The sequence below is a fragment of the Lotus japonicus genome, chromosome 1, assembly GCF_012489685.1.
Source record: "Lotus japonicus ecotype B-129 chromosome 1, LjGifu_v1.2".
Classification (NCBI taxonomy): domain Eukaryota; kingdom Viridiplantae; phylum Streptophyta; class Magnoliopsida; order Fabales; family Fabaceae; genus Lotus; species Lotus japonicus.
The window spans coordinates 129,201,811-129,229,027 of NC_080041.1; the positions used below are offsets into that span (position 1 = coordinate 129,201,811).

General features: G+C 37.6%; 4 protein-coding genes across 5 annotated transcripts; 1 reads left to right on the forward strand and 3 right to left on the reverse strand.

Annotated features, from left to right (window-relative positions):
* Positions 1-2,970: 2,970 nt before the first annotated feature.
* LOC130725286 (uncharacterized) lies at positions 2,971-3,357 on the reverse strand. Its single transcript, XM_057576532.1, has one exon. The coding sequence runs from the start codon at positions 3,355-3,357 to the stop codon at positions 2,971-2,973; it is 387 nt and encodes a 128-aa protein (XP_057432515.1).
* Positions 3,358-8,413: 5,056 nt separating this feature from the next.
* Positions 8,414-9,441, forward strand: LOC130730653 (dehydration-responsive element-binding protein 2F). The gene has a single exon (XM_057582716.1). The coding sequence runs from the start codon at positions 8,593-8,595 to the stop codon at positions 9,421-9,423; it is 831 nt and encodes a 276-aa protein (XP_057438699.1). The 5' UTR covers positions 8,414-8,592; the 3' UTR covers positions 9,424-9,441.
* A 535-nt stretch (positions 9,442-9,976) lies between these two features.
* On the reverse strand, positions 9,977-22,800 carry LOC130730652 (uncharacterized). 2 transcript variants are annotated; one of them, XM_057582714.1, is made up of 15 exons: positions 22,578-22,797; positions 22,224-22,328; positions 21,893-21,961; positions 21,513-21,602; positions 21,337-21,420; positions 20,873-21,037; positions 20,292-20,479; positions 19,827-19,899; positions 18,808-18,861; positions 18,342-18,599; positions 17,567-17,773; positions 12,013-12,116; positions 11,547-11,691; positions 11,125-11,259; positions 9,977-10,481 (listed from the first exon to the last, which is right to left on the reverse strand). In XM_057582714.1, exons 1-15 carry the CDS (start codon positions 22,665-22,667, stop codon positions 10,305-10,307), a joined length of 1,944 nt encoding a protein of 647 aa, XP_057438697.1. In that variant the 5' UTR covers positions 22,668-22,797; the 3' UTR covers positions 9,977-10,304. The 2 variants fall into 2 exon arrangements, 1 of the variants encoding a protein (XP_057438697.1); XR_009016420.1 differs by having other exon boundaries at positions 10,344-10,481; positions 11,125-11,267; positions 22,578-22,800.
* A 581-nt stretch (positions 22,801-23,381) lies between these two features.
* LOC130730654 (probable pectinesterase/pectinesterase inhibitor 21) lies at positions 23,382-25,667 on the reverse strand. Its single transcript, XM_057582717.1, has 3 exons — positions 25,530-25,667; positions 24,383-25,435; positions 23,382-24,248 (listed from the first exon to the last, which is right to left on the reverse strand). Exons 2-3 carry the CDS (start codon positions 25,395-25,397, stop codon positions 23,512-23,514), a joined length of 1,752 nt encoding a protein of 583 aa, XP_057438700.1. The 5' UTR covers positions 25,398-25,435; positions 25,530-25,667; the 3' UTR covers positions 23,382-23,511.
* Between the last annotated feature and the right edge of the window lie 1,550 nt (positions 25,668-27,217).

A 27,217-nucleotide genomic window follows, 5' to 3' on the forward strand; every position in this document is an offset into this window, starting at 1 on the left:
TAGGTTGGGTGTGTTGTATCATGTATCATTGTGTGTTCACGGATTGATCGATGAATGAATAACCATTAACTTCTCAAGTATTAATTGCTTCTTTGTTTTGGTTAATTGATGTTGTCTAGAACTATCTTTGCCATTTAGAGCCTTAATTTCCCTCTTTTTATAGGGAGTTGTATTGATTTACAGAATGAATTTGATGTTGGATTTTTGCAATTTTGATCCGGTGTAATTTTTCTGGTTGGGGTTCTATTTCTATACTCTGATCAATAAAATTTCATATGGATTAACAATACCTCATATTTCAATGCTTATTTCAGGTTTCGAAAAAAATTCCTTTTAGTTTTTCATTTGTGTTTTCTCTTTTTCAGTTGGGGGTTCTTGCCCAAAAGATGTGGTAAGGATAATTTTTATATGAGATAACAATCTTCATCCCTTGAATTACTTTTTGGGTAAAGTTAGTAAAGTTAGACCTCTTCAATTTTAATATTACATTAGATTGTGTTTTAGATTCGTTAAGTGGAGAACACTGTATATGGCTACCCGCGAAATGTTCATTAGTACATATTTTATACTCCAAATGTCCGGTCTTAGATTTGAGAAAGTGTGTTAAGAAGTGTCACATTTACTAGAGATATAACTAACATAATTCTATTATATGTGAAGAATCACCTCTTTAACTAGCTGTTCAGAGTCTCCTAAGTTTAACAGTTTCCTTTTTAGTTTTCCTTGTATTACTATTATTATTGTGGTTTTGATTGGTAGTTGGCCTTTCTGACCTTTTCTCTTGCTGGAAGGTAGTATTAGGGATCAGGATAGTGTTGATTAATTTCCAACTATCATTCTCATCTAGTAGATGACTGTTAGTTGTTACCTGCTAGATCTAGACCAACAATTTGGCAGAAAAACTAGAATTGTGCAGCAAGAGTATGTTATTATCTTCTTTTTTTTTTTTTTGAAACTTATTATCTTCTTGATAACACTTGGTGGAATGTTTTACTGCCATAAATACAAAATTTGATGGAGTGGAAAGATGTGACATTTACCTGCTAGAACTTCAATAAGTAAAATGTTCAATAGATATCCGTGTAGTACAAGAGCATCCAATTGAAGTTAAACATGAGATATCATCATATGAATATCTCAAATAATATATTGCATTTAGTTACTTATGTTGTAGTAATAATCAATTACTAACATAAATACCATATAGTATTTCATAATAATTTTCATGATTATGGTTTACTCATAAATTTGCCATGGCTGAAAAAGAGGACAAATAGCGGATGCATGAAGGTATTACTGTTAGCCATTTGTTCAGTCAAACCAGGACACCTCCGCAAAATAATAGGTGAGCATCACGTGCTTGCCTCGCCTGAAAGTAAACGTGGACACATCTTATGAGGTCTATCGTTGAAGAAGTAGTAGCGTGGCATCATGCTGAATATAATCACAATAATCACTTTTATCCCATAATAGTTCATGACTTATACTCTCTTTCTTCTTATAAATGTCTAGAAAGAAAAGGAAAGGTGTCATATGTTAATCAACAATGATATATACACACCTCATTTTTTAAACACTTCATTTCCACCTATTTTTGTTTCTACCTCTCTCTTCTTATCATCTATCATATCTCATACTTTCTCTCTCTTACTTTTTCTTTTCTTCCTATCTCTCACCTCATTCCACCTCTTCCACCTCTTTTTGAGGTGTGTAAGTAACATTTTCCTATGTTAATTGATAAGCGTGTGTTTGTTAGAGTAGAGAATGAAGAATGAGCAAAAAAAAAAAAAAAAAAATAGAGAATGAAGAGAGAGATAGAAGAGAGGGAGATAGAGGAGAGATATATTCATCAACCGTGTTTGGTATGTCTCAAAGGGGGAAGAGAGAGAACTTTTTGGTGGGTCACATTTTTAAGCTCTCCTCAAAAGAAAGAGAGATAGAAAGTGGTTACAGATGTGTTTTATGAATTTATTAAGTTATTCCTATCAAAAAAAAATAGTTTATATTTATAATATATATTTTAAGGTAAAAATGTCATTTCATACAAAATTAACTCTCTCTTCTCCCTCTCTATTCAACTAAATTAGAGGAGAGAGATTCCACATCATTTTTTCTCTACTCTATTTCTCAACTATTTATCTCTACTCAACTTCTTTCTTTTCTATCTCTATCCTACCAAACAAAGTGAATGAGGCTAGTCTAGTCAAAGTCACACCCGGTGCTTTTGAGCAAAAAATGGATTTTCATTACTACAAAAGATGGTAAAATATAAATCTGGTGGTTAAATTCAAGTTTTATGTATGAAAAAAATCACCACTATAATTGAAGGAGGTGGGGTAGAAAAATCATTTGCCACTACTTCTTGATAATTTTCTTCAAAATATGGCAAGAAATCACGTGTCATTTTTCTTCTCCCAATTCCAAACTTCATTTTTTATACAAGCCTTCAAGCATTTTGCTTTAATGGTTTTATTCAAAGTGAACATTCTATTCTTTGACATAAAAACCTTTTGAATGGTAAAATATATTTATACTAATCATATTTACAATGCACCACAAAATACTAATCATTTTTACTTAAATAGGCTAGCCTATAAGGCTTATAAAACTTTTTGAATGGCCTGAGCCTGACCTTTTTAACAAAATAAGCTTTTCAAAAAGCCTAAGCCTTACCTATTTACCGATTTGGCCTGGCCTGTCCTGGGCCTGTGGTAGGCTAGGTCATAGGCCCCTACGAACGGCCTGGCCTATTCCCACCCCTACCCACACATTTCTCCTTGTAGCCACACATGTGATTTCTTGCTTCATTATGGTACCATAAGTGCTTATCATTAATCTCACCATTATTAAGTGCTAGCCACAATGTTGGCTCTTTACTTTCTTCTTTGTCAACAACAAGATTAGTCTTTTCTTCATTAAGAACTAACTAGCGCCTAATAAAAAGAACAAAGAAAACGAAAAAAGAACTAACTAGCGCCTAATAAACGAAATGCCTCTCGCATCGGCTAACAGAAGCAAGACCAAGTCCGGCGGAGGCTCTTGAACCAAAGCAAAACGATGATCCTGCAAAGCTCCTGCTTTAGCCATGTAGTCTACACAAGCGTTCCCTTCCCGGAGAGTATGTTCAAGGCGAACCATCCACGGGCGACTCAACATGGCACGGATGCAGGCAATGATCACTGCATGCACATGAAAACTCGAAGGAGGGTTCCGAATCAAGGACACTGCAAGCAAAGAGTCCGACGAGCAAAGCACTCGACGGAACCCCTTGTCCCAAGTCACCCTCAACCCGTGGAAGATAGCCATGAGCTCCATCTCCAGAACCGATCCACAGCCACCACTACCCAAGAATCCCATGATCCACTCACCGCAACTGTTACGCAGACAACCCCCAAACCCACTGCGATTTGGCGAGCCTCCCTTACTCCCATCACAAGATTAGTCTTTTCTTCAACATTAACTCTACACGCCAAAGCAAAATGATCCTATTTAAGGCAATTAAAACCCTCAACATTAAATTTGCCATACCTTCTTTCATTTGTAATATGAAAATTGCTTTTAAATGGTTGATGACTCCTATCATTACCATTAAATTTGTCACGAACTTTTCTTCCTCCTCTAGTCCCTCTTCCTTGGCCTTGTCCACGTCTTTTTTCATATTTGACTTTTTTTTTTTTTTTTTACTCTGTTTCTTTGAAAGAAGCTTTGGCTTTGAGGACGTACTCCAAAGGCCCATCATGTCTCATCTCGAATATTTCTTCATATGCTTGATGTGATCAATTGCGCTTTAAATAGAAATGTAAAAGAGCAAGTGCATTATATCACAAAAATAATATAAGATTAAGCTCATGTTATCGTATCCAAGGATGTAAGGTAGGATACTTGGTTTCAAAGGATGACTTCATTGTTTACTCAATTGAAAGTTGGTTGGTTGCGATCATACACGAATTTAAATAAATGCAATTAAAATGAGAAAGTGTTGAGATTAGAAAAGCCTCAAAATTGCGATAATAATTAAATCAGGTCCCTCAATATAAATATCTTATTTATTGATTCCTATAAAGACTAAAGATACTCCTTAAATTGTTAGGCCCAGTTTGGAAGAGCTTATTTGAGCTTATCTGACAGCATAAGCTCTTATGCCAGTGTTTGGGAGAGCTTATACAAACAGCTTATGGCAGGCCATAAGCTATTTTCAGCTTATTTTCATAAGCTACTCAGGATAGCTTATGAAAACAGCTTATGCTTATATACAGCTTATTTTTAATTTATTTTAATAAATTTTCAAAAATAGCTTATGAATAAGCGCTTATGTCATAAGCGCTTATGACCATAAGTGCTTAATTAAGCTGTTTTTCCAAACGGGGCCTTAATACGCCGCCAAACTATACTAACTACTTACTCAAACACACTACCTAGCAATAACCGTCATGCAGAGCGTAATGAAATAAATAAGTGTGAATTGTGGAGAAGCTATCTAGGGATGTTTCACAGGCCACTCCTACCTCAAAATAGAATATCTGTGTACTTGATTAAAAAAATCTAATTACAAAGATGAAAATTCTTTTATTTCAAAGTGCGTTCCTAATCTTTTCCCATTGTGAGTGATTATTGCACTCTGATTCTGTTAACGAGTTCTGCTAACTGGTTATGTCTCTTGTTTCACTATATATTTTAAATGTTTACAAGATTTTGTTTAGGAGTTATTCTTTTATTTTATCTTACTCCAATTTAACTTATTAGCAACTCCTCCTTGGAAGAAAATTGAAATTACTGATCCAATTCTTATTCAGTACCTGAAGAATGTGAGTGAGTCACTGTGACATGCACATAGACATAAAGACAAAATGCATGGGATAAAGGTGAAGTGAGTCTCGAGAATCAGGATGTGTGTGACAGGACAACATGTGAAATGTAGGTTCGTGACTTGGAAAAATGTTGAGGTGAGTCTTATTTAAGATCTTCTTCTTCCTCGAGGACTAATTCAACTCCAGTTGTAGAAATAGAATCCAAGGATCAGTGTCAGATTTCATTCAAGACAATCACTTGCAAAATATTCTACTTCTAGTCACCACCTCAACCACATTCAATTCTCCTTTTTCTCTCTTGTATCACTGCTTGTACTTATCAAGATCAGACACAAGATAAATAAAAGAAAAAAAGGGGGATTTTAAACTTTTATAGTGTCAAATAAGAGATTTGATGTGTATTAGTCAAACTACTAAAAAAACAGAATTTTGTGACGGATATAAATCTGTAAATAATACTAACGAATTTAGCTGCAAATTTCCATAGAGACATCATAAATTAATTTTTAAGTGCCCAGCAATGGAATTAGTGACGGCCTTTTCCGTCAACATAACTAGGACATTCTCTTGCCCAAGGCTTTGTAGTATTGTCTGTCAACATTGAAATGTTCTACTAGCTGCATATTTGAAATTCGTGATTCTAAAAGTATACTTAATTTTAAGGAGAAAAAATTATGAGTAACTTATGAATTTTAGAATTAATTATAAGAAAAAAGAAGTTGATTTGAAATATGTTATATGTACAGCCCAAAACGTGATCCCACCAACTATTCAGTTCAAATTATCCTAGGATAATTAAGCTTAGAGTTTAGCTATATCATTTATCCTAAAAATGAGTTTTTTTTATTTTTTTTATTTATTTGTCTTAATTAAAATACAGTAGTGTTTAATCCTTATTAAAGAAATCAACAAGTTACATTGGCTGCTAAAGACCTAACACAACCGTCCTTCTTTACCTGATATTGTGACCGGCTAAATAAGTATATAGGCGGAAAAAAAAAATCATCGTCGCCTGCTATCCAAGCTCCACACATTATGACCCGTGAGCACCAAAACAAGATAGGATATCTAAAATGAAATGGTCAATCAATGAAACACAACGGGTAAGAAAATATTGATTATTGCATTGAAGCGTCTTGCATGGACTATAAAGTTGATCACATTCTCTTAAATAAGAGTTTTGAGAGGTAGCAGCATTGTAGACAGTGAAAAACCCATGATTAAAGTTTTTGTAAACTAAATTTGCCTCTAAAGTATAACATTACATGTGCATATTTTGGCATACCCCTTTTTATTTAAAGGGACATTTTGATTTATCTCTTGGCTTAATCCTCAAATTAGTCCCTGTCTTTGTCTCGCCGTCTGATCTAAGTCCCTTATCGGAAAAATTTGTGGAAAAGGTCCACATCAATGCAAAACGTTTGGAGCAGGTACTCGCCGGAGCCCGAAGCTCCGGCGAGTGATGATTTGGCACGCTGACTGGTTTAATGATGCTGACGTGGCATTTTTTTTTAAATTAAGGTTTAGTAATTAACATAAATGAACTATTTCTAATCCTAACCCTAAATTAATTAACCTAATCTAATTAACTCCCCAAATCAAAATAAACCCAAAATCAAAATCCTCAAATCAGAACCAACCATGGAGATCTTCCTATTCCAGTTTCTTCTTCTTCCTCATCACCTCCTTCCTTTGTTCCTATTGTTCCAGCTTCTTCAACCGGGCTATGCCCTCATTTTGTTAGAAAGTGATCAAATTGTTAGCCTAAGACATTAAAAAGACAATAGCCTTAACGATTATTTCACTGTCAGTTTGAAAATCACTCAATATTTAATAAACTTTTCATCATGACTTGGTCCAATTTTACAGAAACAACACTCGATTAGTTTTTTTTAAGCCTGGAAGAAAGAACAATTACAAAGAACAAGAAGAGATGCATCAGTTTGGGAAAAAATAAAATAGAAAATTGTAACTCATGGCTGCCAATTTCTTCTCCTTCTTCCTCAACCTGAAGCACAGCGCAGCAGCCACCACACACAACTCCTTCTCCTCCTCTTTCAAAACAAAGCTTCTGAACCCATCCCTCCCTCACCTGCCACCCACCCCTAAAACCCACCCCCATCCAGAACCCATCGCAACCCACCGCACCTCACCCACAACCCACCCCCATCCCCACCCCACCCTCACCCGCAACCCGCAACATAAACCCACTGCTACCCACCACAGAAATCCACCCTCACCCAAATATTGAGCCCACAAATCAGATCCAGAACAAAGGAGAAGATGAAGAAGTAGAAGACAGATTTGGTATGGGTATGAAACAAAGCTTCCTCTTCTTCTTTTCGATCTGTCTTGCTTCCTCCTCCCTTCGATTTGAGTTTCTTCCTTCTCTCTTCGATCTGGGTTTCTTACTCCTTCTCTTCGATTTGGATTTCTTCCTCCTCTCTTCGATCTGACCGTGAATGCTATTGGTGAGCCGGTTGCAGGGTTCGAACGAGAGTCTGGCTCAGGGTTTCAAGGCGAAGGAGGTGTCGCAGGTTGAGATGGAAGCTGCTAATGACATTCTCTCAACCTCTTCTTTTGATCTGCAAGCAGCTCTTGGCTGTGTTCAAAGGAGGAAGAACCGTCTTCTGTAGATTGTTTTTATTTTAGGGTTAGTTTGTTAATTGTTTTGGTTAATTAAGTTTTAGGGTTAGTTTTGTCAATTGGTTTTAATTTTTTTTAAATAAAATAAAAATTCTGATGTGTTGTTTATTTTTTATTTTTTTTAATGCCAAGTCAGCATCATTAAACCAGTCAGCGTGCCAAATCATCACTCGCCGGAGCTTCGGGCTCCGGCGAGGACCTGCTCTAGACGTTTTGCATTGATGAGGACCTTTTCCACAAATTTTTCCGGTGAGGGACTTAGATCAGACGGCGACACAAAGACAGGGACCAATTTGAGGATTAAGCCTTATCTCTTTCACTTAACGAAAACAAAGAAACGGATGTTTGCCTTGTTTGTGTATTAAACAAAATATAATTATCTTCAATGTGTTAAAGATCATGCGCTATACACGAAAATTCTTCTACAATTGATTTTAAAGTTAAAATTAATTATGAAAAGAAGCTTTTACGAGTGTTTGGTCTGCATTTGAGAAATTCAAAATTAATTCTAATAGAATAAAATCAATTCTAAGAATAAAATCAATCTTGGATGACAATGTGGATGTTTGAGTCATTTTGCAAAATTATTCAGTCCCAAAATCAATTCTCCTAAAAGTTAGAGTGAGTAAGTTTTGCATTGAACATAATCAATTTTTAGATTTTAAAATTGGTTTTCACATTACCCAACTAAAGCCACTTTTTTTTTCTCATAAATAATCGAAACATAAATCACATCACTTTCAATTCACATTTACTATAATCAATTTTACCAAAATCAATTTTGACAACGTCAATCCAAACATGCACTAAGTAGCTTCTAACTACTAGAATTGATTATTAGCAAAAATAAGCTTATCAAAACATGTTATAACTATTAAGATTGTTTTAACAACAAAATCAATTTATTAGCATGTTCTATTTTTCACAAAAACAGAAACAGGATTTGAAACAATCTGCGTACTAAGTAACGGTCACATGGGCTTTGTTACTTCTCTAAACGTGAAAACATTTATACCGACCTACACTCTTGCTCCTACATATTCCGCGCCTTACATTCTCATGCACTTCCAAGTATCACCAAACACTGAGATATCCCAGCAGCACTCACTACCTTCCCTTTTCCAACTATCAATCAACCATGGATCATACTTGCAAGAGGTCCTCTGCCTTGAAGCCATGGAAGAAAGGGCCAACCAGAGGGAAAGGTGGCCCCCAGAACGCTTCGTGCGAGTATCGAGGCGTTAGGCAAAGAACGTGGGGCAAATGGGTTGCTGAGATAAGAGAGCCGAAGAAGAGAACCAGGCTCTGGCTCGGTTCTTTCACCACGGCTGAAGAAGCCGCCATGGCTTATGATGAGGCTGCAAGGAGACTTTATGGACCGGATGCATACCTTAACCTTCCCCACTTGCAACCAAGCTCCAATGCTGCACCTATCAAATCAGGAAAGTTCAAATGGTTGCCTTCCAAGAACTTCATGTCAATGTTTCCTACTTGTGGAGCACTCAATGTAAATGCTCAACCTAGTGTTCATTTCATTCATCAGAGGTTGCAAGAGCTTAAGCAGAATGCAGTTGTTACTCAACCACCTTCTAAGGAAGAAATTATGACTGTTGGCAGCAAAAATAATGCCGAAAAGCCTTCCGCAGAAAAAGATGCTCAAACGTTGCCCGAGGCCATGCTTGGAGATCTTCAGGAGAAACCCCAGATAGACCTCCATGAGTTTCTTCAGCAGCTGGGAATACTGAAAGAAGAAAGACATTCAGAAAGAGCTGATAGCTCGGGAAGTTCAACGGTGAATGAAGCTGTGTCAAGAGATGACAATGATCAACTGGGAGTGTTTTCTGACAACAGTGTTAACTGGGAGGCATTAATTGCAGGTATTCAGGAATCAGAAGACATCATCCAGCTTGAAGAAGCATATGACATGAATGATGAGCTTAATTTCTCAACTTCCATTTGGAACTTTTAAGAATCTTGTAGCTTTGTCAAGAAAAGAAAGAGAACTACCTTAGCTTCTATGCAGTTAAAACCTAGTTAGATAACTTAGAGCCCGTTTGCATACGAGCTTATTAGAGCTTATCTACTAGAAATAAGCACGGGATAAGCTCCAATAAGTGCATTTTGGTTTGCATCCAAATGGGTTGTTAGTATATCAGCCTAAGCTATAGATGAGACGGTTTTGGTTCTACTGCTACAATATTGCTGTTTGTCTTGTGTCTGCTGAATTTCAATCTATTGGCAGCAATGAAGAGTAGGAAAGTAGCTAGAAAGGAGCTTAGTTCAGTAATTGGTAGAGAATGGAGAGAAAAATATCAGGCGAGTAGTAATAGAAATATTTATTATTAGCACTTTGGGGGAGTGTTAACTTCTAACTTTTAGTCCCTGTTAAAATCATCAGTTGAGTCAAAATCAGAAACTTGACCTAGTCAAGTATAACAAACACTATTTCCCCCCATAGATCTCATTCATGCAATAATTTAACAAATTTGAACAAGTTTGGGAAAAGAATTATAGACTAAAAATGACATGTTTATAAGCTTCATATACTAAGTATAAAATAGATACTCAACAAGTATAGAACTAAGTATCAAAATGATATTTTTATAAGCTTGATAGTGTAAATTTTACTTCGGTATGACTCTCAAAGTAATAAAATGTAGGACCAAGAATTTTTTTCTTCTAAATAAATGGTCTTCTTTCTTCCATGGACAATCAACTTCCTTCCATTCCAAATAGCATAAGAGATTTGAGAAACCTTCAAAGATCTATTAGCAACATGCCAACATCACCAAAATCAACAAATTGATCACACCAGAGGAGCAATAGCAATCTTAACCTTGGGAGTTCCGCCTACTCATTCTGGTACTCCGATGCACTCTGATATTCAGCGTGCTCTTCAAAATACTCAATCAATCGCTTTAGAAAGCCATCACTGCTGACTGTCTCAGTATCACAGACAAGACAGCATTGCCTTCTTGCCCGTGTCACAGCGACATTCATTCGCCGACGATCACTCAGAAAGCCCACCTGAAACATATATTCCAAGTCTCTTCTCTTAATCTTCATGGTTATGCTAAAATTCTCTCTAAATAAACCGAATAATTCAAATCAAATCAATTAATGGTACTAAAACTGTCTCGCTTAATTGGGTACAGGAAAACTCTCATCTCTGCGACAATGGCTCTATGCAGACTGCAGCCACGGAATTGGAAATACCAGTGTTTGATTCTCCAACTTACAACTCACCTCACCTCGGCACCAATCACCAAACTATTGATATCTATCAAGATTAGTGATTGGTGGTGATACCTCTGGAAAGAAGCATCATAAGCGACCCTGTAAGTTTTATCAATGGGATACATTTTTGAAAACTACCAGTTAACTGTTATTTTCGGAAGCCAGGGTCCGTAGTGTTAAGTACGCATGGGTAAATAAAAAAATAATTCCAATGGGATAGATATCAATTGTTTGGTGACTGGTAGCATGGTGAGGTGTAAGTTGGAGAATCGAAAACTGGTGTTTCCATGACTGGCATAGGGCAATTGTCGCAGAGATGAGAGAGTTTTGGTACTATTAACTGATTTGATTTGGATATTCGGTTTATCCAGTCAATCTGATCCAATGAAAAACCTATATGAAGCAAATAAACAAGCAGACTTGTTAGAAATACCTCATTTTTTGAATTTGATCTAACCATTGATATAATAATGGCCTCCTTCTCCCTCCCTTGGAAGCCATCAACTGTTGAGATTTCAACATCCTTCAGCCGGTCCTCCTTGTTTCTCAACATCCTGAGCAAAACAACCTGCCATACTAGTTAAAAGGAGTTAGGACAACACCTACCGTATGGTCATCCTTCATAAAACCAGGTTTGTTAATAGCGCGCTATAGCAGCGCAATAGCCTATAGCGTAGCGCCCTGGGGGTTCACCGCTACTCCACTATTCACCGCTATTTGTGCTATTTGCCGCTATAGCGCTCAAAATAGCGTTTTTTGGGGGCTTGCCGCTACACTACGCTATCCGCCATTAACAACCCTGCATAAAACTACCAAAGCTTTTACAGTATAAGTTCGTACAGAACAATTCTATACCTGGGCTGCATATGGGGTAATAATTCCAATATCAGATGGAAGCACCCCGCTTTGCACTAATCTCTTTGCATAAGCCATAGCAACCTCAGCTTCACCTTCATTAAGTGTGCTTTCATCTTCATCTTTCTTCTCTTCCATATCGCATCTGAATCAAATCAATATATGCAGTTTCATTATATTTCTGACTGAATGCACCTATTGATATCAAACAACCTATATTGGCATCATATAAATATGAAGACTTCTTTCTCTCTTCAGCTTCCTCATAGAAGTTCAATAATATAATCAAATTCTTGACTAGATAGGGGGAAACTGACTGAATATAGAATCCAAAATGCAAAATCATTATATAGAGAATATGGTATAGCAATTTTTATTATGATGAAATTTGTGTCTTCATTCCACATGTCCAGACTAATCAGGTAGTTCTAAGAATATAGATATTTGAACAAGTAATCCAACATACCCAGCTATGTCTATGAGAAGCAGCGTAGGTTCAGTTGAAGATGTCCTCTTCACATCCTCAAGATCATACAGCATATGTGCAGCAACACTTGGATGAGCCTTGATCTGTTATCACATAAATTAATGATGATATAACAAAATGCTAATGCCCCAGCATAATCTGACCTTTCAGTTCAGGATTGGGGTTCTCTTTTCTAGTGGTTTACAAAAAAGGTACGCTTTATAGTGTTAAAATATGAAGACGATATCTATTAGAGTACACTATGTAACGTGTAAGAGAAGCTACTGTTAGTTAGCTTGCTGACTGTGTATGCAGTCAGTTATAGGGTTAGTTAGTGTTAGCTGTCATAGTTAGTTATGCTGAGCTGTCATAACAGCTGTCATAACAGAATCAGTTAGGATTGTTAGCTTGATCAACAAGCTAAGTGCTCTTCTATAAATACTGATGTAATCTCTTGAATCTGTAGCTTTTACAAATCAATGTTAATCAGTTTTCTCATTTACAGTTTTCAACATGGTATCAAGAGCAGGGTACGATCCTTGAGGTCTCTCTTCTCAAATTTTTCTTCTTCATTTTCTTCACCATGGCTGAAGAAGCTCCTGAGATTCCGATTCCCGTTCCAGTTGCAGTGGCTCAACCACAGTTGAGTTCCTCAACTCTTGTTCACAAGCTTTCACTGAAGCTTGATGATACGAATTTTCTTTCATGGAAGCAGCATGTGGAAGGGATCGTTCGTACGCATCGATTGCAGAGTTATCTTGCTCGTCCTGAGATTCCACCACGATTTCTCAGTGAAGAAGATCGTGTGAATGCAGTGGAGAATCCTGCATATCAAATCTGGGAGCAGCAAGACTCTGCTCTGTTCACGTGGTTACTCTCGTCTCTTTCGCCATCGGTGCTTCCTACGGTGGTGAACTGTTCTCAGTCGTGGCAAGTGTGGGAGGCAGTGCTCGATTTCTTCCAAGCACACTCTCTCGCACAGTCAACGCAATTGCGATCTGAAATTCGATCCATCTCCAAGGGATCGAAGTCGTGTTCCGAGTATCTCAAACGTATCAAGTCGATTGTTAATGCGTTGATCACTATTGGAGATCCAATCTCCTATCGTGAACAATTGGAAGCAATTTTTGATGGTTTGCCAGAGGATTACAGTCATCTCCAAACGATTGTCTATAATCGTGAAACACCGAGTTCAATCTCGCAGATCGAAGCAATGATTATCGCGCATGAAGCCCGGCTAGATCGCGCTCGATCTCGTCAGGTTACTGCGAATCCTCCATCGGCGCTGCTGACGCAGGCTTCGCTGCCGCCAGCGACGCAACCTCCATCGTCGGCGCCGTCGCCGGTGCCTTCTGAGGCAAATTATGCTTCCAGTTCCGTCGATTCTTCCTATGAGGAGCGCTCCTTTGATGAGCGCGGTGATGAGCGCAGTGGTTTCTCTGATTCGCGTGGTCGTGGTGGTTATAATGGACGTGGCGGAGGCAACAACTCTCGCGGTGGCTACAATGGACGTGGCGGAGGCAGAGGCAACAATCGCAGTGTGCAATGTCAGATCTGCAAGAAGTATGGTCATGATGCCAGTATCTGCTATCATCGTGCATCTTCCACTCCTTCTATTGGCATGTCTGGCATGAACTCAGGCTATGGAATGCAATTTCCTAATTTCCCTATGGTTCCTATGCCTCAGTTTGGTTTCTCTCCTTACTGTGGTTCTCCTCAGTTTGGAAATCCAACTCAGTTTGGACAACAACAATACTCTGGACCTGGTTCCTCTTTTCCAGGATTTCCTTTTGGTCCTCAGCAGTTTGGTTTTCATCCTTTTGCTGGTACACCTTGGAATAATTCATCCTCTTCTCAGTTCACAAGTGTAGGGCACAGACCTGGAAATTACAATGCAAGACCACCTCAAGCTATGATCACAGGTTCATCACAAGCAGGAGGCTCTTCTGCCTCAGCAAATCTGAGCACTTGGTTCCCTGATTCTGGTGCAACTCACCATGTGACTAATGATGCATCAGTTGTCTCAGATAGTGTTTCTCTTGCTGGTAATGATCACATCTTCATGGGGAATGGACAAGGTTTGCCAATCCTCTCTATAGGATCTGCTTCCTTTCCCTCTCCCTATCATACTAACACCACACTCACTCTCAAAAATCTGCTTTTAGTTCCTGATATAACCAAAAATCTGGTTAGTGTGAGTAAATTTGCAAGAGATAATAATGTTTACTTTGAGTTTCACTCCTCTTTTTGTGTTGTGAAATGTCAGGTCACCTCTAGGGTTCTTCTTAAAGGTCATGTTGGTCCAGATGGCTTGTATGTCTTTGAAGGCATGCACACTCCTTCTCTTTCCAAGAGATCTTCTGTTCAAGTTCCAAGTTCCTTGCCTCCAGTTGCTGTTTCAGATTCAGTTTCTGCCTTGTCAGCTGTTTTCCCTAGTTCTACTATTCCTAGTTCTAGTAATAAATCATCTACTATTGTATGCCCAACCTCTTATGGTTTATGGCACTCTAGACTAGGACATCCTCATCATGAGGCTTTGCATTCAGCTCTCAATAGTTGTAATATTCCAGTACCTAATAAAGCAAAATTTACAGTTTGTTCAGCTTGTTGTCTCTCTAAATCACATAGACTACCTTCTCATTCTTCTAGTACTGTTTATCATTCTCCTTTGGAACTTGTGTTTGCTGATTTATGGGGACCAGCTTCCATTGAGTCCTCTTGTGGATTTTCATACTTTCTTACTTGTGTTGATGCCTATTCTCGCTTTACTTGGATTTTTCCCATTAAGAAGAAGTCTGATACATGTTCTGTTTTCCTTCAGTTTCAAGCCATGGTTGAGTTAAAATTCAGTTTAAAACTTAAATCAGTTCAAACTGATAATGGAACAGAATTTAAGCCTTTAACACCCTATTTCACTAAGTTAGGGATTGTTCATAGGCTTACTTGTCCCTACACACATCATCAAAATGGTAGTGTAGAGCGCAAGCATCGCCATATAATTGAAACAGGTCTTTCCTTGCTAGCACATGCTCATTTGCCATATCAGTTTTGGGATCATGCTTTCCTTGCAGCTGTGTTTCTCATCAACAGATTGCCTACCTCAGTTTTGGGCAATGTTAGTCCTTACTTTAAGCTCTTCAAGGTGCAACCTGATTATAAGCTTCTCAAGGTCTTTGGCTGTGCTTGTTATCCACATCTCAGACCTTATACTCACTCCAAGTTGTCTTTGAGATCCAAGCTTTGTGTGTTTATTGGATACTCTTCTACACATCAGGGTTACAAGTGCATGGACAATGAAGGCAAGATATACATCTCCAAGGATGTCATTTTTGATGAGTTTACATACCCCTATCATGCACTGTTTAATCCTAATGAGAGTGCAACTTCTGGACAAGGATTGTCTTCTGTTATTCCTCTCATACCTGCTGCTGCACACATTCAGCAACCTAATACTGCTGCTGCTATTTCTGCACCTTCTCCTGAGCACAATGCAGACAGTGTTTCTTCTGTCCAGCAGCAGCCCATGCATTCTCCCTTGCCCTCAGCTTCTTCTGGTTCAGCAGCCCAAGGACATCAGTCATCTACATCTTCTTCTGCTGGTTCTGTTCCTCAACCAGTTGGGAATGTTCACCCTATGCAGACAAGGGCCAAGTCTGGCATTGTCATGCCTAGATTGTTCCCCACCTTGCTTCTTACTCAGGCAGAACCAACAACTACCAAACAGGCTCTTAAGGATCCCAAATGGCAAACTGCAATGCAGGCAGAATATGATGCTTTGATGGCTAATGGTACCTGGACTTTGGTCCCTCTTCCTAAGGATAGGAAGCCTATTGGATGCAAATGGGTATTTAGAATTAAAGAGAATGCAGATGGAACCATTAATAGGTATAAAGCTAGGCTTGTTGCCAAAGGATATCATCAAGTTAAAGGCTTTGACTATTCAGAAACATTTTCACCAGTGGTCAAACCTATTACAATCAGACTTATTCTCACTTTGGCCATCACCAAGCAGTGGCATATTCACCAATTAGATGTGAATAATGCCTTTCTTAATGGAGCTCTCCAAGAGGAGGTTTATATGACTCAACCTACTGGTTTTCAGAATTCAGATACTACACTTGTGTGCAAGCTACACAAAGCTCTCTATGGCCTCAAACAGGCCCCTAGAGCATGGTTTGAAAGGTTAAAGTCAGCCTTAGTTAAGTATGGGTTCACACCTAGCAAGTGTGATCCATCCTTGTTTACTTTTTACATAAAAGGTTCAGTCATATACATTCTTGTTTATGTGGATGATATCATCATTACTGGCAATTCTCTGCCTTTGGTACAGCAAGTAGTGCAGAATCTTGACTCTGAATTTTCTCTGAAGCAACTGGGTCAGCTTGATTATTTTCTTGGAGTTCAGGTTCATCACTTGAAAGATAGGTCCTTGCTTTTAACTCAAACCAAGTACATACATGATTTACTTGAAAGAGCTGAAATGGGGGAAGCAAAGGGTATTTCTACTCCTATGATTGGTGGTGCCAAGTTGAGCAAGTATGGGTCTGATTATTTTGCAGATCCAACCTTGTACAGGTCCATTGTTGGTGCCCTGCAGTATGCTACTCTCACAAGGCCAGAAATCAGTTTTGCTGTGAATAAAGTTTGCCAGTTTCTTAGCCAGCCCTTAGAAGATCATTGGAAGGCTGTCAAACGTATTTTAAGGTATCTTAAGGGTACTATTCATCATGGTCTTCACCTCAATCCTTGTTCCTTGTCCTCTACAGTTCCTCTTGTTGCATTTTGTGATGCTGATTGGGGTTCTGACCCTGATGACAGAAGGTCCACCTCAGGATCTTGTGTGTTTTTTGGTCCTAACTTGGTGTCTTGGAGTTCCAAAAAGCAAACCTTAGTTGCTAGGTCCAGTACTGAGGCTGAATACAGGAGCCTTGCCAATACTTCTGCTGAGTTACTTTGGATACAATCTTTGTTGCAAGAGCTCAAGGTCCCCTTTTCTTCTCCTAGAGTTTTCTGTGACAACATGGGGGCTGTGGCTTTAACACACAACCCTGTTCTGCACACCAGAACAAAGCATATGGAGCTTGATATCTTTTTTGTCAGGGAAAAGGTGCTGAATGGCTCTCTCTTTGTTCACCATATTCCTTCTGAAGACCAGCTTGCAGATATTTTTACCAAGGCTCTTTCTCCAACCCGGTTTGAGCTTCTTCGTTCCAAACTCCATGTGGCTGAGAAAATCCTTTCCTCACCACCTTGAGTTTGAGGGGGTCTATTAGAGTACACTATGTAACGTGTAAGAGAAGCTACTGTTAGTTAGCTTGCTGACTGTGTATGCAGTCAGTTATAGGGTTAGTTAGTGTTAGCTGTCATAGTTAGTTATGCTGAGCTGTCATAACAGCTGTCATAACAGAATCAGTTAGGATTGTTAGCTTGATCAACAAGCTAAGTGCTCTTCTATAAATACTGATGTAATCTCTTGAATCTGTAGCTTTTACAAATCAATGTTAATCAGTTTTCTCATTTACAGTTTTCAACAATATCTGAAAATTAGGAGCACCTTGCTGCTGTAAAGCTCTTTAGATGACCAGTTCATGATAAGTTCATGCATACGGTACTGGACAGTAAGCATAGATGTGACTTCATCTCCATACAATTCTGCAAGTCGTTCAAAGAGGGTTCTTCCTAAGCCTTTCTTCTCAGCTTCAGCACTTTGAATGGTTGGAGGAAGTTGAAGATGGTCCCCTGCAAGTATACATCTTGAACCCTAAAACAATGAACTCTTCATTTAATACATTATAATGGCAAATGATAACATGCATATAATAATTAGAAAGCCACATATTTTAATGCAGGATCAAGCACAGGTTTAATATCAGGCTTTTAATTTTTCCAGTTCAAAACTACTCTTTTGTAAAAGATAGCACATTTTAATATCCAACTTCCTTTATATAATTTCCAATTCAATTCAGTTTGATATTTGAAATACCATGTTGCATGGAGTTCAGAACACACTTCAGACATTTAAAGAAATTTAATGGAGGATACTGTTGGATGACACCATTTCTCTTTATTATTGTTATTGTTGTAAAGAATCAGGTTAAAACCAGTAGTAGTCAAAATGCAACTCAAGCCAAAAAATCTCAAATATTTGTAAATTTCCAATTCTAGATTGTAAGAATTATATTTTTTGTGTGCAACATAAACCAACCTAGTTCATCTGTAAGTAATCAGGGCTTATAAAAAAAGTAAGGAATCAGGAGGAGATAAAAAGAAGTCAGAATGTAAGTGTTATGAACACCATTGAATGTAGTGCATATGCCTATCAACAATACCTTCAGCAGAGGTATCCAGCATGCAATCTCAAGTGCTTGAGCAGCTTCATCAATAATTACCAAATCAAACGAAGTGTGGTCTAGTTTCCTAGAGGATGCCCCGGTTAGAGTAGTTAATATTACATCTGCACTTTTAATTACGTCTGTAACAGCGAGCTGCTGCCTTTTCCGCTCTTCTTTGGATAGAGTCCTGAGTTCCTTTTGTATGTTCCTCCTCGTACTTTTGTCTTTGGTTTTCAGCAGCTTGCCATTCAATGCCTGAAAAAAAAACAGGTTATATACTGTGAAAAGTAGCGCCGATAAATAAATCTAATTTTACTAGCATGATGTTAATGCTTCCACCAAGGATAACATCTTAAGTAACTGTATAAGGAACATCAGCTAGATCCCCCTACTTATAATCTTGACAAATGATAATAAAATCATACGTAAGATTGAGTTCTGTAACTTCTTTTCAGAATCTCACCTTCATTTCTTTCCGAATGTCATTTGCAAGACCACTATTATCTCCTCGTAATACCTAATATAAAAAAATAAATCAATATGGGTGAAATCAACAGGTATGATCCATGACATATACAACATTTTATGTGAAGCTTATATGCCAAAGGAATACCAAGTAATTTACTACTAATTTTTTAAAATAGATACCTCCCAAAATGACAAGAAAAACATACATAAACACAGGAGAGACTTTGTCAGGAATCATGCTGAAAGAAAATGTTTTGCGTCATTAAGTTGCATGGCAGTCGTGAAGTTGCCTTTATCATTTTTTGGGAACAATGGATTTGTACAGAATCTATGAGTCAAATCTTGTTCTCATATTAAAGGTCTTTGTAGCAAGGAATATAATGCTCTTTGGAACTGCGTGTGGAGCATGATCCCAGAAGTTTTAACCAGAATTTATTCCCTTCTCACCTTGTGTGGGACAGAGTGGTTTTCTTGGCTTTTATTTGGGTGCAGGCACATGGTTTTTCAAGAGGGGTTTTCCATCATGGATCTCTAGAAATATTGCAGTGTATTATGAGATGACCGTATCAGCTTTTTTTTAATTTTTCTGTCTTTGTTTTGTGTTCTATTGTAGCCTAGAAGAATAATAGAACCCAACCAAGAACTGATATTATTTCAATGATAGAACCCTAATTCCGAATTTGGGAATCAGAGCAAGATACAAGAGATATACCAAACACTCCCTAAACCAAGAGAGAGACCCAACACTCTCCCTAAACCCGAATTCCAAAATGAATACAAAGATACCCCATAGTCTTTCTAACTCACTTATTTATAGACTCACTCTGTAAGTGTAACTAACTCCCACCCCCAACTAACTAACTATTAACCCCTAACTAACCCATAACCGTAAGAACCTATCAAAGAATCTCTTATCCTCCTTTAGAATTCTCTCAGTTTTTTTGATGATTTTTTCTTGCTTTAAAAATATCACGAAAACATATTTTAGCATTCAAACAAGTAGTCATCATGTACCTGAGCATCCAGAGCACTGTCCAATACTTGAGGCAATAAACGCGCAGGATGACCAACTCTCACCAGCTTAACTCTGATGAAAAAGTCGGACATCATGAGTGAGTATTGACACATGATTTTACACACTTGATGAAACTAAACCAAGTGGAGAACATATCTCACCGCAGAATGAGGATAAATTAACAACCAAAAATAAGTAAGAATAGAAGCATAAGAAAAGGATTTCAAATTATAAATTTTACAAGACATTATTATCCAGTCTAGGAAAGGGAGAAGAATTTCAAACGATGAAAAAACATATTCCTTTCCTTCTAATATTACTGGTTCTATGAACAATTTTCCGCAGGGTTATTCTATGCTTATCTGTGCTGTCAGATGTAAAAGCTGCTATCACGAGTTATGACACAAATCACAGCAAAACCAGCCAATTATTCTAGTGCCAAAGAGGTAATAAAATAATTACACCTGTGTGGAACTAGCCGCTCAACAATGTTGTCAACAGCTATATTTGAGGCAGCACAAGCAAGAATCTTAGATCCACGTTTCACTTCTTGTAATATGATTTCCACAACTGTTGTAGTTTTTCCTGTTCCAGGTGGTCCATGTAGCAAGAACACGTTCTTTGATGATAGGGCTTTTGAAATTGCATCTTTCTTTGGAGATAAAAACAGAAAGAATTTTTTTTTGTGAACATAAGGCAGACGTGCAAAGCAAAAAACAATGAAATACTCAAGCAGAAATATCAAATACTCTTTGAATGCTAATTAACAATCTAGTGGTTAATGTTCCACAATTGAAAAGATTTGACAGATGTTCCTAAATCACAATTCTTTTAGATTCCCCTAAAAGAAGTGACTCTACTGCCAGAATAAGCATGCATCAAATGCGTAAACAGATAACTAATAGAGAAATATGATTTATGTTAATTACAAAGGCATATGCACCCTTAGATGAAATAATACATTGAACAAAAATAGATTATAAAAAGTAGAAAAAATTTAAGTTATAACAAATACAATGGTCGTGCAAAAAACTAAGTTACACACCTGAGAGTGATCAAGATTGGTATTAAAGGGAGAGAAGGATACATCCTTCTTGGACACAGTTGGCAGCTTCTCCCCAAACAAGACAGGAATTAGATCAGCAGCAGGACCCTTATGCACTCCTTTACTCAATTGTATTAGTGCATCTTTCATCCTGCGATATGTCACCTGCATGAACAATAAATATTTGCAGTATATCAGAACCCAGGATCAAGAAAAAGATTAAAAAAAGAAGATAAAAGTGTCAGGCAAGATGCTGACACAACAGAAAACTAAGTAACCAAAAGGGATAGTCAAAACTTCAAATTAAGGTCCTATTGGTGCAATTCATATATTTTATGCAAACCTATAGATATGTCAATTTTACCAAATCTCTCAATAGTAACTAATATATGTAAATTCAAACCACATTACTATTCTATTCAAGAAATGACACGCAGCTATGAATTTTTCAGCAATCAGCATACCTCGTTTGCTACTTTTTCCAGTCTTAGGGGACTGTTTAAACCATCTTCTGGTATATCATCAAAAGCAACAGTAATTGACGAGTCCTGTTAGGAATTGTATCAAGACGTCAAGTCAAAGTAATATCTAAAGGCGGGACAATCATTTTCTATAGATACAAAGTGAATCAATCATATACCTTTAACCTGTAAACTACACCTTGTCCAAGAGCAGGAGAACCTAAATCAGCCTTGTTGAGTTTTAAAACAACAACGTCATGAGTACCAAACTGCGAAAAAGAAGACCCCGTTAACTCCCTCAAAGTAATATAATATGAATTTGAATTTAAATACATGGTGCTTCAAGATGTTATTGAGGCATCCTTTTTGTTGACATACTCATACCAGTCTCAAAGTGCTCAAAGCGAGTTCTTTTAGTGGGAATAAGAAATAAGAAATGCATACAATAAAAGTAGGTTCACATAAAACACTATTAAAAAACTACTTATATCTGACTCAACCAGTAAAGCCAGTTAGATATTGAGCAGATGAAACTGATTAAATAAAGTCAATCCTTTACCTTGTGTGGAGGAAGTACATCTCCTTTTGTGGACTGGAATTCGATCAGAGACTTTCCCATAAGACCTGACTATTTTCAGAATAAACAAGAGGAAGGGCACAATATAAGAATACCATGTAAATTGAAGCTCCAATTCAACACAGTAAAACATTAAAAATCAACTGTAAACTTAACTATTTCCTCTTGAAACTCTTAAAATATCAACATTGGTGAAATAAGATAAATATAAAGTTCCACTTTCAATGCCATCTTGTATTCCCTTTAATAACAGTTTCAAACATTCACAAAGAAAATGGAGAAAACAAAAATGATGAACAGAAAATCAAGTAACCTGAACATCCACACACTTCAAGTTGAGGATTGTGGAACCCCTCTTTTGAGCAGTATCCAAATTCCTGGACGAACCTGTGGCGATTGAGCTCGATATCTCAGCTTCCTAAGCCATAAACAAAACAAAGAATGAAACTGAAATGCAGAACCATCATCATTTCATCTTTTCTGAAACGACCCAACAAAACTAGTCTTTGAAAGTTTTCATCTTTTTCATCTACACGGTGTAAAATTGGACCTAAACTTACAATTGAGATAAAGGGTATCCGAAAGTTGAAAACTTTAGATTGCAGCGTGTGTTAATTCGATTTGATAAATGGATGAAGAGAAGGGAAGAGATAGAGAAAGTTGGTACCTTTTCCAAGTCGAGAAGAGGGTTTGTAATGGAGATGAATTGCTCCAAAGAGAGAGGTGATGCTTTCTTCTTGCTTGTCCCTCCCTCCATTGCCACACCACAGTGATTGCTGCTAAGGATTGCTCAACAGAGAGAGAGAGAGAGAGAGAGAGAGAGAGAGAGAGAGAGAGAGAGAGAGAGAGAGAGATGCGAGGGAACGTTGGGGAAATGCAAGTTAGCACTTTAGGAGCACCTTGTATATTGGACTAGGGACATGCTCATTTTATTTGAAGTTTGAACACTTTTTTGCTTTTTAGACATTTTGGACATATTTTGTAGGGTTAAATATCATTTTGGTCCTGCATTTGTAGCAAACTTCGATCTTGGTTTTTTTAGTTGGCAAAGTTAAAATTTGATCTCTACAATTAGAGAATTGCCTTTGTTCGAAAGTGAGATGCGTACTGCGTACATGTCTAGTGAGATGTGATGTAACATGACTCTATTGTTAAATAATAGAGCATTTGAACTTATTTTATAAGGGATTTCAATGATATATAAGTCAAAAGTGACATCTACTTGGTAGAGAGAATAAAGTTCAATAAAAGTGTACAATGCAATTTTAATAAATTAAAGGTACGTTTAATTAGTCGTTTTATTAATTATTTTTCAAAAAAATAGAATGAATTATTAAATAAATTTCATAATAGAATTATCCTTACTTACTTCATGATGTTCCATAATTAATAATTTAAAATTTTTTCGGGTCCTTTTTATATATTTAGCCTATAATAACATTTATCTACTTAAGATCACATAGAAAAAAAAAACAAATATAATTAAATAAACAATGGAATACACATGTAGATGTAATGATACATGCATAAAGGGCCATTGACTAGCCACTACACAAAAAATCACCAAAATGGAAAACAATTATTAGTCTCTGCTAGCACCATCACCAATTAAGTAATGTTTTCTTGTGCCTATGGTGGTCTGGAATGCCAGTAAAATAGGGAATTCCAGTAACCTCAATCCAATCATCTCCGTGGAAGAACTTGGATGGGGAGAACAAATGTGCAGCTTTTGAATTGAGGTTCCAGATTCCAGCCCAATGTACACGTTTTGATTTATCTGAACCTGGTCCTATGTTGTGGTACTCAGCATAGAAGCAAGTGTCCATGCCAGATGATCCTTCTAATCCTTGCCATGGCAAGTAGCCATCATGATGAATCAAATCATCAATGTAGGTGTCCATGATGATAGTTCTAGAGTAATTCTTCCATGGACGAGCAAGATATGCCTTATTGTCAAACCTCACTGGGAAGAACTCAGGGTCAGACACAATGGAACCACCTTGGATTACTATTCCTGATGGTTGCTGTCTTTCTTTCCTGCCTTGTGCTGTTACAATGCATTGTTGGTTTTCCAATGGCTTTCTGACCACAAAAGTGCAGTTCTGAAAAACTACTAGCCCATTACCAAAGACAAAGTCAATGGTACCCGAAATGGTGCAATCCCGGTAGAATTGGCGCATGGTGTGTGCATAGAGTGTATCTTGGTACCCATCCATTGAGCAATTGTAGAAGATGGACTTGTCAGCTTGAACCCTTAATGCCACTGCTTGATGCTTGTGAGGGCCAGCAGAGTTCTCAAAACCCATATTGATGGCAGCAAAATGATCTCCTTGGATAGCTGCATGTATTTGTACATTAATTTACAATTCATTGATTTAAATTTTTTTAAAATGTATCTTTAATTTAAGAGATGCATATATTAATGTTGACAAGCTATAAGTATGATAGTTATTCAATTAGAAGAGGGCATACCAACAGTTGCAGTTCTGTAGGTGTTAATTCCATCTATGAAGTTTTTGTTGCCTGTGATTCTTGTCTTTTTGCCACCATCACCAACAAAGACAACATGAGTCATATGCTTGTTAACTTCAACATACTCTTGGTAAATGCCCTTCTTGATGTAAATCACAAATGGCTTTTTATTATGATGAGGAACCTTCTTCAATGCCTCATTGATGCTCTTGAAATCTCCACTCCCATCTATGGCTACAGTCACATTAGGCTTGTGTTTGAGTGTGTTTTTCTTTGCATCAAGGAGTCTACGATGATCAAGATCAACCCATGATGGAGTCTCAAAATTCTGAAGAAGGAGGCGACGCCCAGTTAACTTTGTGACATTGAAATCTGATATTGCGTCAGCAAGTTGAGAGACAATAGCAAGGGCATTGCTGCTCATGTGCATGCTTGTTGTTAATAGCTCTTTCATCTTCATTCCAGCTTCGCTAGTGGTGTTCTCAAATCCATCCAAACATGTATCTTGGTATGTGACTGCACCGCTAAGCCAAACCTTTACATTCATGAGGATTTTGTCCAGATTCTGGAGTTGAAACTTGCCTATATCATCAAATGACCTTGTCAACTCTTCAATTGAAAGATCCATAAGTTGCTTGCATGTCTCAAGTGCCATCTTTGCTCTAGGCTCCTTTTCAATCTCATGCAACAAAGTAGTTTCCTTGAGTTTGTCACCAATTTTCTGGATTGTAATGTTGAAGGCAATTTTGATAAGTTCTTTTGGGTCTGTGGTGTTTCCAGCTTCTGCTATAAGAGTTTCCTCACATTCCTTCTTGTAATCAGTGGGATGGCAAAGAGTTTGGACTGCTCTAACCGTGGTAGAAACCTGGTTGTAGTTTTTCATGTTGTTCTCTTCACTCTTATTGTGATTGAGGTTCACGCCAACCGTGACGGCCACAACCATAGCCACCAATAGCAAGGTTGACACACCAATGATGATGACTCTCCTTCCCTTCTTTGCATCTCCCCCAGACATTTTGACAATTGAGTTTAATAGCTCCTGTGTAAATTAAACTAATAAATAACAAGTTAACTTTAGTAAACAAAAAACAAAATTGAATGAACAATAACAAGTTAACAACCATATGTAACTTTTGTTTGTTCTTACTTGTATATTGGTTCCTGCAAATTTAGGAGGCACACAGAGAGAAGAGAAGGGAAATGAACCCACTGAGGAAACAATGAAAGTCCTTTGGAGAATGCATCTATGTGGATTGATTATTTATATACAAAGAACCATGCTATTTTACACTGGTCAAAAGTAGATTCCATGAATGTGATGTTGTTTAGCCATGAGGGCAGATAGCTATTTTTCTAAAATAGATGAAACACGGAAGGCACACTGCATATATGGCAAGCCTCTCTGTTTTGTTTCTAAAGAATTTTGTTCTAATTCATCATTTTCATATGTAACTTTACAATGTTATATTTAGTAATGTTAGGGTATCAGCGCAATGCGGAAGCACAGAATCGAGATAATTGAGAATTAAAGAGAAGTAAAAGTACAGTGGCAAGAAAAAGAACACACAAGATTTACGTGGAAAAACCCTCCCAATGTGAGAGGTAAAAAACCACGGGCGATCACGAGCAAAGTTCCACTATGTAAAAGGGAGAGTACAACAAATCCTCTTATAGAAATGAGGACAAAGAGAAATATTTTTCTCACAAAATAACTCTCTCAAATGAAACTAGAATTCTCACCAAAAACCAAATGACACAAAACAAGTGTGCCAATGTTTCTTTGAATCCTCTCTCGTGTATATGCACTCTATGTGTGATGCTTCTGAAGCCTTGTCTTTGCAGCAATATATATAGGCATATAACCAATCCTTAAGGGTGAAGCAAAGGAGGCAGCAATTGCCACGTAGAAATATAGCAAGGAGGAGGTGTAATGTTTAGAACAAAAATTGTCTTTGTCATGCTTGCTGAATTAAAGGTGAGTCATGCAGATTTGGATGTGGCATGATATGAAGCAATTTAGCAATTGCTTAGTCACCTAAATTCATGATGTATCACAAGCTGGAGGTGGATCAAGAAGCATGAGGTGTAACATGCTTAGAGAGTGGGAGAATTTAGAACCACAATTTCTAACAATCTCCACCTTGGTTCGAATTCGACAAGTGCTCGTCGCCAAATAAAGCCCCGAAGGGCGCTCAAGTACTGAAGAGACCAACCAAGTCCAGGCAATGCTGGAACTTGGAATATGGAAGTGGCTTGGTAAGCATATCTGCTGGATTCTCATACGTGTGAATCTTTTCAACTAAGATTTCACCGGCAACAACAATATCTCGGATAAAGTGGCGCTTTACATCAATGTGTTTGGTCCTGTCGTGATAACGATTATTCTTGGTCAAGTGAATAGCACTCTGGCTATCGCAAAACACAGTAAGAACACCCTGTGTAAGACCAAGTTCATTGACCAAACCTCGAAGCCAAATAGCCTCCTTGACACCCTCTGTTGCTGAAATATACTCCGCTTCAGTCGTAGACAATGCAACAATAGATTGAAGTGTAGCTTTCCAGCTGATAGCACCATTACAGAGAGTAAAGATGTAACCTGAAAGAGATCTCCTTCGATCAAGATCACCACCATAATCTGAGTCAACATAACCTACAACATCATCGGTTGTAGCCATGCTTCTGTCAAATACCAAGCCAATATGAAAAGTACCTTTTAGATACCGAAAAATCCATTTTACAGCACTCCAGTGATTCTTGCCAGGATTGTGCATATACCGACTTACCATGCTAACAGCATATGCTAAATCTGGCCTAGTGCATACCATGGCATACATA

Coding starts and splice junctions, on each gene's coding strand:
- LOC130725286 (XM_057576532.1), bottom strand. CDS start 3,357: ATGGGATTCTTGGGTAGTGGTGGCTGTGGATCGGTTCTGGAGATGGAG.
- LOC130730653 (XM_057582716.1), top strand. CDS start 8,593: ATGGATCATACTTGCAAGAGGTCCTCTGCCTTGAAGCCATGGAAGAAA.
- LOC130730652 (XM_057582714.1), bottom strand. CDS start 22,667: ATGGAGGGAGGGACAAGCAAGAAGAAAGCATCACCTCTCTCTTTGGAG. Junction 21,962..22,223: donor TGAAGTGTGTGGATGTTCAG/GTTACTTGATTT, acceptor TTCTGAAAATAG/TCAGGTCTTATGGGAAAGTC. Junction 19,900..20,291: donor GAGCGGCTAGTTCCACACAG/GTGTAATTATTT, acceptor CTTTTTCATCAG/AGTTAAGCTGGTGAGAGTTG.
- LOC130730654 (XM_057582717.1), bottom strand. CDS start 25,397: ATGTCTGGGGGAGATGCAAAGAAGGGAAGGAGAGTCATCATCATTGGT. Junction 24,249..24,382: donor CTACAGAACTGCAACTGTTG/GTATGCCCTCTT, acceptor AAATACATGCAG/CTATCCAAGGAGATCATTTT.